Here is a 10728-nt window from a genome sequence, read left to right on the forward strand (position 1 = left end):
CGATCATTTTTTTTTTACCTTGTCTGATTCTTTACTTGTTGGGAAGTGAAATTCAGGTTTACCAAATTTCTGTAAAATGGTTTGTTCTACCTACCTTGATTTTTTTTTGCAACAGCTTCTAAAGCTCCTAACAAGTGACTACATTTTTATGAAACGAGGAACATTTTGGAATGCAGATAAAACCAATTTAAAGCTTCAGATACTTCCTTAATCACCCTTTTAATGCTTAAAAGATGAACGTGCCTATTTTGTTTTAACTTGAAGTAATAATTTCAGTGTATAGGAAATGATTTTGGTTTTTTTTTGGAGGGAAAAAGAACCTCTGGTTCTCTTTGTCTGTCCTGTGCAAAGAAAGTAGACCTTGTTTAAGTTAGGATAAAATATTCATTCAAAGATTTAATATTTTCCTTGGTTTTGTTGGAACTTAATTTCAATCAAGATTTTTCTGCCAGTACTAAGTGAAAAAGAATGAAACATCCTTATCTTTTAAAAGGAACATTAAAGGAAGCACCATCTCATTTCCCTTCATATTTCACTTTTTAAAATAATTACACCAGACATTAAAACCAAAGTTAAAACAGATGCTAGCGCATATGTGTGTTGTCTGCAAGCAAGTTCCAGGTTTGGATTTGCTAAAAATAAAACCTTAATGAGCAGATATACTTGCCAAATTTGTGGTCACTCTAAGAGATTACAATCATTTGTACTTTAGAAATTCTCTGGTGTAAGACCAAGAACCCATTTCAGGACATCCTAGGAAAAACTTTCCACCTGGCATAACCTTCACTTTAAGATGCACCAGCAACACCATCAGATGAGACTCGCATGAACTCCAGAGACCACTCCAGTGATTTGGGCTGGCAGCCAATTTATTCTAACTTGTGCACCTGTCTACTAGAAAAAAAAGAATCCACACATCTTTCGTTTACACGCCCCTTCTAAAATGCCACATTGACAGGAATATTATCTACATTTTTATAGGTAAGATTAAATATTTGCATGTGACCTGTGGACATGGTGAGACCACAGCTAAACAGAGACCTGCCTCATCCCAGCAGCAGTCTTGGTCCAAGCCTTTGCTCTCGGTGTTTGTAGCAAAAACTATACCTGTCTTGTAACAGCTCACCTTGATTGTGTCTGGGCAGTGGATGTTTTTACAGGACATCTACCTGCTGAAACATCCCTTGCTGGGATTTCTAGAATAAAAGAGTTTGATTTCTTCTAATTTATTGCACAGTCATGGAAATAATTGGGAAAGGTAATGGAATTATTTCCCATTCCTCTGAACACTCTGCAGGGATTTTTTATCCAAACCAGATAATTGACTAAGTCAACATAGCATTAAACTTCTATTTTTAGCCCTCAAGTCCTTGTAAACATGATGTGGTGACAGGAGCAGTTTTTCCAGCTGTGTTAATAATAAAAAATAAGAGCAAAAAACCCTCCCAACAAATCAACACAATCTAAGAACCCCCAAATTAAAAAAAGGCATTTTGCTTGGCCTAGAGACTGAACAAAAATAGTCCCACACTTGAGAAGCAGGTACATAAAGATAGCTTACAAATGAGGTGGAGAAATGAGGAGTTCCTTTAATGTATTTATATATATATCTGCTGTCTTGGTTTGGGGAGACAGGTATCTGCCAGGTAATAAAAAGAAAACAATTGGAGTTTCCTTTGGAATGGAGAGTGTAAACTACACCCTCCACCCCTTTTTTCTTCTTTTTCAATTATAAATTTACAATCAGAGGCTCTTAGGCAAAGATTTGGGAAATAGGAATAGCAGTTCTTTACTAGAATGTATTACAAAGCAAACAAACACAAAAAACCCCTACCAAACAACTACAGCATTAGTAACAAACAAAAACAGTACTAAGAACCTTGAGGGCTTTGTTTCACAAAACCCAGGGCAGTTTGGTTTCGGTGTTCCTGCAGGATCCTCAGAGCACCAAGCTGAAAGAGTGGAAAAGTCCCGGGCTGGTAGCTGGGATGGCAGGGTGTCCCGGCAGGCAGGGGCAGGATGTCCCGGCAGCGCAGGGGGTGCAGGGTCACACTGCAGAAAGACGAGCAGCGCCGAAGGAGCCGAAGGCGAGGCAGAGCCGGCCCAGCTCCCGCGGGTGGCAGAGAAAACTCCGGATTCAGGCCGAACGGGTGATAGTAGATTTCCAGGACTGGATCCCTTTGGCCACAGTGAAACTCTTCCAGCCAGCAACAGCCTTTCTCTCTCTCCCCGAACGCCGAACGCCGGAAAAAGAACAGCCCGCAGCTGCCTCAAGCTCTGTCTTTTACCTGCCTTATCTCCCTCTCCAACTTTGTCCACCTCTTTGTTTCAGTTAAGGACTCTCCAACTCTCCAACACTTGGTCTCCTTGGTAACTTCTGGAGAAAAAATTCTTTAGAGAAAGAAGGAACAAACCTAACTCCCAACATCTGCACATGTATGTACAAATACATGTTTACACATGTGTATCTCTAAATTTGAGTATGTGTGCATTTATTCCATTTATATCCACAAATATATCTATATAGAAATAATGTCATGACTTAACATCTTGCCTGTGAGAGTGGAGTAAATAGCAGAGCACTTTTTTTGAGCACTGATGCTTGACAATGCTGCATTACTTTGAATTGGGAACTGACAGACCCACACATCCCTGCAAGTGTCAATGTTATAATGAAGAAACGTGATTATGTTATCTGTGTCAGGTAGAGGTTTGGCCAATCACTCAACGCTCATCTTCTTTCATCACATATTAGCTTTGTTGTGTTTTAGGTGCTTTATTTTCAGCGGCAACACCATGTTGATCAAACTACAACTCTCATTCCATTTAGTGAGGAATAGAACATCCTTCTGTTCTCAATTTAGGCATCTTAAAAGCATTCTTGAAATACAAAATCCTCTGTCAGCTGGGCTGAACAGCATGATAATAATGTTATTTTTCTTTCTAACACAAGATCAAAGCTTCAGACAAGGTGGCATATATCTTGGATATTCAGCCTCTAAAATTCAGGTCCGTTGAACCCAGAGATCGCTTGTTGCTGATTTTAGAGTGTAAAATTGCTTGTGAAGGAAGCATCCAGTTCCATGGCAGTATTTAACCACTGTCCTAAGTTCATGTACCACTGAGTACTTTGCTAAAATGTGAGGGATTTTCCTCTGATGTACTGTCATTTGTTTTAGTACAGAAAATGAGCATGAAGCCAAGGCTCTGCAAGATCTGCAGAGAAAGCAGAAATACCGAAGAATTGTCAATCCAGCTCTCTTCAGCCTAGCTTTTAAATTTACAGGGAGGAATTAATATTTGCCTTCTTTCCACTCCTTACATTGTAACTGTTCTGCATAAATCTAGGAGAGGCTCTAACCTCATGTTATTAGCAGTCACTGGGCAATTTACTCCTGCTTTCCTTCTCCCCTTCCCCAGCTCCATAAAAACATCGTATTTCCCTCTTACAGTGCCAAAGTGCCTAACCAATGCATAAGAAGGCTCTAAGCGTGGATTTGGCCTCCAAAATACTGTGTTGGTCTGGCCTGGGAGGACATGAAATGCCTCAACATTCACTGCAAGAACTTCTGCTCATGACCAATTGTCCGATAAGATATTAATGTCTCCTCACAAACTGCAAGAACTGCGGTCATTGAGTTGCTGTCTTCCAGAAGGGCTGCAGGCAGACCTGAATCTGGATTCCTTCTCTCATCTAAGAATTTCTCATCACCAGAGATGACAGAAGAATCACCTGAACCCTCTGTCTGAAGACTCGATGAGTACAGGAGAAAATCTTTGAGCAGCCATTGAAAGTGAGAGCTGTTTTAAATCCCCAAATCAGTCAATCAGAAATAAAAGGAATCATGACAGAAGAGCTGGCCATGTTTCCCATGGCAAAATTCTGAACTGATGGAATGTAAAACTTTTCACTTGAATTAGTGCAAGAGCACTTAAGGGCAATAGTCTGGAGAAAGAAAGCATTTTTCATTGGAGTAACAGAAGGGAGAAGGGGCACTTCTAACCATGCTAACTGGGAAAGCAAACTCACTGATTTTCCTCACTGAACTGGTCAAGAGCTTTCTTTCCTGCTTTAGTTAATTTAAACATGGATCTTCTGTGGCTCCACTGCATTGCACACAGATGGAATGCTTTTGTAAAGTGAAAAGAGAATTGCTTACTTGTCAGCCTGAATAACCTCAGCTATCATGAAGAGACTGCTTACATTATGCTTAATGGAAGTTTCATTCCTTTTGTCCCTTCATCTTTTCCCTTTATCTGAGTTTTGTTAGTCTTAATACTCCTGTCATTTACAGGAATGTCCTGGGCACAGAAAAGCTGCCTCAGAAAAATAGCACATCACCTTTTCTTCCCTGCTGTGCAGCCCCCTATGAAAGCTCCTGGGACTCTTCAGGGGGTGCCTGAAAAATAGGAGAAAAAAGCAGGACGTGGACAGGAGGGAATGACAGAAGCCTGCATTCACGTTAAGTGCTATTTATGAAAGTGAATCCCCAGTGAACACAGCCCCTATATACATGAAAGCACAGAGGATTAATGACAATCGCCTCAGCAATGACAGAAGCAACAAGTGGCCTTCCTCCACTGGCCTTGATATTACCTGTCAGACTCAGTGCAGCACACATACACACATACACTCACCGTATACGAAGCAGCCTTGCCCTGGACCTTGTGGCTGAGGTGTGTGGGTGCAAATTATGTTGAACCTTGGATTTCATTATCCACAGGGCAAAGTGATAAGTCACAGAATCGCAAAATCCCTAGGTCAGAAGAGATTTTCGAGATCATTGAGTCCAACCCAGCCTTAACACCTCAACTAAAGCAAGGCACCAAGTGCCTCACCCAGTCTTTCTTTAAACACATCCAGGGATGGTGACTCCACCATCCTGAGCAGACCATACCAATACTTTATCACCCTTTGTGTAAAAAGCTTTTTTATACTATCCAGCCTATATTTCCCTTGGCACAGCTTGAGACTGTGTCCTTTTGTGCTGCCTGTCAGTTGCTGCCTGTGTGTCAAGCCCCTGCATGTGCTTTTATACTCTCAAGATGAGAGAAACTGAATTAGTGTAGGAAAAGGAGGCTGAGCTCTAGAAACGCTGCCCTGTGAGCTTGCCCATCTTTCTGCTGGTCATCACTTCAATGGATGGGCTGATGCACTCATCAAGAGCATTTCATGTGACCTGGCTGCAGGAGCAGGCTAAAAGTTGCTTTTACCACACTGTTGAAATAGACAATTTTGCACGTGGAGATTAACAGTCCTTGGATGTTTTGGCCATGTTTATCCAAATGCCTGCTCATTAATTAATTCAGTGGGAAGATCTACAGTGAGCTATTGCCAGGTCTGCCATGGCCTCAGAAAAACGCTTCATGAAAAGCACCTCAATAAAGGGCACACTCTCTTTCTGTTGGAAGGTGTGCAGTTGTCTAGGAAATTGCTGTGATATACTGGGATTCATGCCCCCAAAAACGTGAGAGTCCTATTTTCATGCCTGTTCCTCTGTTGCATTTTTCCCTTTTCCCACTGAGTTTGTTCCAGCACTGTCTTGGGCACCAGCAGGTGCAAGAGCAGTTCACACCCTGAACATGAAACCTCCTGTCTCCTGCTACCCTTCCTTTGACAGCTGAGCAGGAAAGAGTGGTTACCCACAGATGGGAAATGAAGGTGTGTTGCCATCTCCCCCATCCTCTGAGATGGCAAGACATGGAAAGATGACCCATCCTAGGCTTTTGTGAGAACTTTGAGTTCCCCTTATGAGACACATGTTTCAGAACTAATGTAGAAACAATTTAAGCTAAAAGACCTTTCAGGATTGTCCCATAGACAACTTCTGGATGTTGTGCTTTCTTTTGTGCCTTCTTTTGTTTTCAGCCCAAAGTTAAAGACATTACGAACAATTTCCCCTTGCAGAAAAGCTGAACATTTCCAGTTTCCTGTGACCCATCCCTTCTCTCATCACTATACCAATAAATGCCCCCACCGTTTGATTAGGTGTTTCCAGCCCTATGCTACCAGAAGTAGTGAGATTGAGAATAACTGGAGACTTTGAATTAAAAGATTAGTGGAAACAAATTGTAATGAAAGACATCAACAGAATTTTGAACCTTGATTTCATTTTACACATAGGAACTGGAATTGCTTTAGTGGAGGAAAGTATAATTTTTTTGGAGAGTTAAGACTTAGCAGTCCCCAGAGCAGGACAATAGGGGGCCACTGTGCCAAAGTGTCAGTCCAGCTCTTTAGGTCTGAAGACAGGAAAAAAAGTTTTAAAAATTCACAGTGACAACACAGACAAGCTTTTTTCATCTGTCTGTATAGAAGAAAGAATTACTACTTCAATTTCTATCTGAAACTTCAGGAACAGGCTTAATGGGACTCTGCACCAGAACTTGTCTCTCTGAAGAGGAATTTGCTGCCTCCAGGGTCAGGAATGCGGGAGAGGGTGGAGGAGTGTTCTGTAGTTGTCCTTGTGGACTTTCAAGGGTGAATCCAGGCTAGGAAGAGTATTAATTTGAAAGAAAAGTAGTAGAAAAGTAGATACAAAAATGAAGATAGATTTGCCTCTGAATCCTAATGTCTTTATCCTTGGGGATTTTGATTCCGTTACAAACATTAGCAAAGATCAAGGGCATATTATTTCAGGGCCAAGTCTGTTTGGAAAGAAGTCAATTCAACAAATGTGGAAATCAGCTAAAGAATTGAAAACTGATGTGAGATATTCAATGGAATTCTCAGATCTTTTAGGAGTCTTCCCACACTTGACTTGGACCTTCAAGGAACTTCTTGTATCTTTTAAACCCAAACCTACTCTCTCCACTTATCCTCGTAGATCCACCTAGCCCTTCCTTTGCACATTTTGCCTTTGATACTCTTTCAGAATATCTTCTCCCCTTCCTACCATGCTTTTTTGGAGGCACAAAATGCTGCCTATTATCTACCTAGACCACCAAGAAAAGATGGAGAGCATTCTCCCCATTGCTTATTTTAGCGTCCCCTTCTGCCTTTCACGTTGTCTATTTTTACTGCCTCTGCCAGTAGGGAAGACTCAGACAGATGGCAAGTACTGGATTTTTAATGAGGAATGGATGTGTATGGCAAACCAAACCTCACCTCAGAGTCAGAGTGGCATCCAAGGAGATGTTCTTAAGAAAATCCTCCTCAATGAAAATTAAAGGAGGATGGTTTACCCATTTTCTAAAATTAAGGTGGTTTTTTACATCTATTCTTCATTGGCTGTTGAACTGATGCATCTCAAGTGAGAAAAGAAACAAAAAAGACAATTTGGCCATGCAGATGGAGTCGACAGTGGGAAAGAGAGACATGAGATGAGACTAGTTTCAAATTTCTTTCTTACCTACTTGTCCAAAGAGACAAAGCTCATGTTTTCACAGGTTAAGAGGCATGCTTGCACCTGTGCATCTGTGTATCTTCCTTCCTAATATTCTTTCAGTGACATTGCAGACTGCATTGTCTGAAGCTATTGTATTTCTAGAAGGTTTATGAAAAAGCCTTCTGAAGTTCTACTAAGCCAAGTACAAAGTCAGGCACTTGAGCCAAGGCAATCCCAAGCACAAATTACAGGCTGTGAGGAGACTAGATTAAGAGCAGCCCAAGAAGAAGGACTTAGGAGTGTTGGTGGATGAGAAGCCCAACATGTGAGCTCCCAGATTAGAAAGCCTCTGTCCTTGGCGGCAGCCAAAGAAATGGGACCAAAGCAGGTTGAGGGAAGGCATTCTGTCCTTCTACTATCCTCTCATGAAACCCCACTGGGTCCGTTTCTGGGCCCTTCAGAATAAGAAGGACATCACCTTGCTGAATCACGTCCAGAGCAGGTCATAGGGCCTGGTGCAGCTCTCCTGTGAGAAACGGTTGACAGGCGTTGTTCCGAATGGAGAAGAGAAGGCTCTGGAGAGATCTCAGAGTACCTTCCAGCAACTAAGAGTGCTATAAGAGAACTGGAGAGGGCCTTTTGATGAGGGCATGGAGTGATAGGATAAGGAAGAATGTTTTCAAACTGAAAGAGGCCAGGGCATTATTAGATGTTTGAAAGAAATTCCTCTCTGTGAAGGTGGTGAAGCACCGGCACAGGTTGCTCAGAAAAGCTGTGGATGCCCCATCCTGGAAGTGCTCAAGGCCAACTTGCATGAGGTTTTAGGGAATCCGGTCTAGTGGAAAGGGTCCCTGCCCATGGCATGTGGGTCACACGGGGAGATCTTTAGGGTGTCTTCCAACTCAGACTGTCCAATGATCCCGTGAAGCAAAATCTTACTATCTGCTTGCCTTGCTTTGACTCCGTTCCTAACTGGCCTCTGCTGAACCCCACTGGCCCCTTTGTCTAACTATGCACAGCAGCTTTTGCTGTCATGGTAAACAGATGGTTTGATGAGCAAGGTCCTGCAATCATATCTAGCAGAGCAGACTGCACACACTCTTCCTCCCCTTCCTCTGTAGTTAAAATCAAGAATATAAAGGCCATTTGTTGTTGCTCTGAATAAAAAGCTCCATAATACTGAAACCATTTAGAGGTTATTTTGGGTACACAAAGATTTTACCATTATGTTTAGAGTTCCTCTAATTGTGTTAGAAACAATATGAAGTTCCAATTGAAATATGAAATGATATCTGCTGTATAAAAACTGAAAGGAGTTACATCACAAGTCATGAGTTAGAAATCGAGCTGGTTGCAGAAATTTACAAACTCTAAAGGTACAACATGTGAAGGATAGAGGGCCCAAACCACCTTTCTGTCTACTGCCTGGAATTGGTTAATCAAAAAAGTTAATGTGAAACAAAGACATTTTCAAGAAAAGCTTGTAAGCTACAAGCAAAAAACAATTGCAAATCATATATTTAATTTAATCTTGACATTTGCAGTTAAGAGTGAATGACTTATTATGTGGTGATGGTTATGTGGTAATGCTCCTCACTCACTGAAAGCTGTATCTCCATCTCCTCCTTGCTGTTTTTGTAATGTCTTTTGAAACCTCTCTGGAAATCCTCCACCATCTTCCACATGAAGGTGAGGAGGGCATCGTTGTAGGAGTTCTTGGCAAACTGCAGGTTCCAGAACACCAGGCTGCTCAAGTTGTTGGTGTATAGCTTCATCAGGACCCCTGGGGTGAGGGAGTTCCGCAGATTCAAGCCGTTCTCCAGGAAGAGCCAGACAAATTTGGGCCTGTCTTTCACCAGGGCTGTGAACGTCACATCCTGAAGGTCAGCAGCCTAGGAAGAACTGGAAAAGCAAATGTGAGGGATCACATGTGAGACATGTAAATTTCATCTATGGCCTGATACACAATCACTGTCACACTTTCATCAGAATCAGGCCGGGGGCTTTTTCTGTGCACAATTGCCTTGGCTAGATGGCCCAGAGCATTTCTGGCATGGGCAGATCACCTTTCTAACCAGTGATGATAGAATGGATGGATCATCAGCGAATGATGGAGCTGGCTCTATGGATTATCCTGACTGAATGAGTTGGAAAGGACCCACAAGGATCATGGAGTCCAGCCCCCGGCCCTGCACAGACACCCCAACAATGCCACCCTATGCATCCCTGAGAGTGTTGCTCAAATGCTCCTTGGGCTGTGGCAGCCTTGGGGCCGTGCCCATTCCCTGGGGAGCCTGGGCAGTGCCCTGTACCCTCTGGGAGAAGAACCTTTCCCTGGTCTCCAGCCTGAGCCTCCCCTGGCACAGCTCCAGCCATTCCCTGGGGTCCTGTCCCTGTAACAGTAGAGATGGGAGCTGCCCCTTGTGAGGAAGCAGCAGCTGCCAAGGAGGTCTGACCTCCTCTTCTCCAGGCTGAACGGAATGTGACGATCAGTGCGGGAGCAATAGACACTCTCTTGACACAGAGGCCCAGGTGCTGAGACAGTGGCTCCTGCTGGGATGTGTCCCTCCCCACAGCTCCCAGCACTCCCTCAGAAGGGGGCTGCACCTGCCAGTTTCGGTCATTGGTGAAGATCTTGTCGCTGGCCAGGTCCAGCTCGTTCCATTCCAGCAGCAGCTTCAGCTGCCCGTTCCAGTTCTCCCTGTCGTGCTCCTTGGTGCTGAAAGCTGCAGGCGAGGAACAATCTCTGAGTAACAACCAGGCACATTTATCATTGCTGCTTCTCACACTGCCAGGACAAGACTTCTTCCAAGTGGCTTTTTCCCCAGACTCATGCACATCTTCCTGACTGGGGGCTGGAGGCTGCTGGAGGCTCAGGGATGTGTTTATGGTCCAGGACCACTTCCTAACCAAGATCAGCACAAGGCTTTCTTCAGGCTGCTCAGAGTCCTGCACCCTCTACACCAGGGAGATTCTGCAGGATTCCCAAGTGGGGCCCGACCAGCATCCCCAAGACTCTCCAAAATGCCTTCCCAGTTACCTGGTTTGGATCTTTCCCACGCTCAGAGATCCCATACTGCTGTTGTAGCCTGCCCACACCCCTTCAGCAGAAGAAGACAGGCTCCACATTGTGACAGGAGCTTAGCTCTAGGGAGATGGCACTGCTCTAAGGAAACCTCCTCTAGGGAATAAATAGCCATCCCATTTCCATTTATTATTAAATTCCCAAACAAACCCAGAAAAACAATTATTTGCCTTTGTACAGAGCAAAGGAAATGGCATTGCTCAAAATTTCATTGCCACCTTCTTCTATTTTGATCATTGTCAGTAAATGAGGGCTTTCAAGGATGTCTTTGATCTACAAAAAAAGAGAAAAATTCCCTTTCAAAGCTATCAAGGC

The 10728-nt window shown here is 43.3% G+C and overlaps 1 protein-coding gene across 1 annotated transcript; it reads right to left on the reverse strand.

Annotated features, from left to right (window-relative positions):
• Positions 1-8890: 8890 nt before the first annotated feature.
• On the reverse strand, positions 8891-10457 carry LOC136303907 (transient receptor potential cation channel subfamily M member 8-like). The gene is made up of 3 exons (XM_066207606.1): positions 10406-10457; positions 9936-10054; positions 8891-9220 (listed from the first exon to the last, which is right to left on the reverse strand). Exons 1-3 carry the CDS (start codon positions 10455-10457, stop codon positions 8891-8893), a joined length of 501 nt encoding a protein of 166 aa, XP_066063703.1.
• Positions 10458-10728: the final 271 nt, after the last annotated feature.

This window comes from Chamaea fasciata, unplaced genomic scaffold, assembly GCF_029207755.1.
Source record: "Chamaea fasciata isolate MVZ Bird 193981 ecotype frontalis unplaced genomic scaffold, bChaFas1.0.hap1 SCAF_42, whole genome shotgun sequence".
In the NCBI taxonomy this organism is placed as follows: domain Eukaryota; kingdom Metazoa; phylum Chordata; class Aves; order Passeriformes; family Sylviidae; genus Chamaea; species Chamaea fasciata.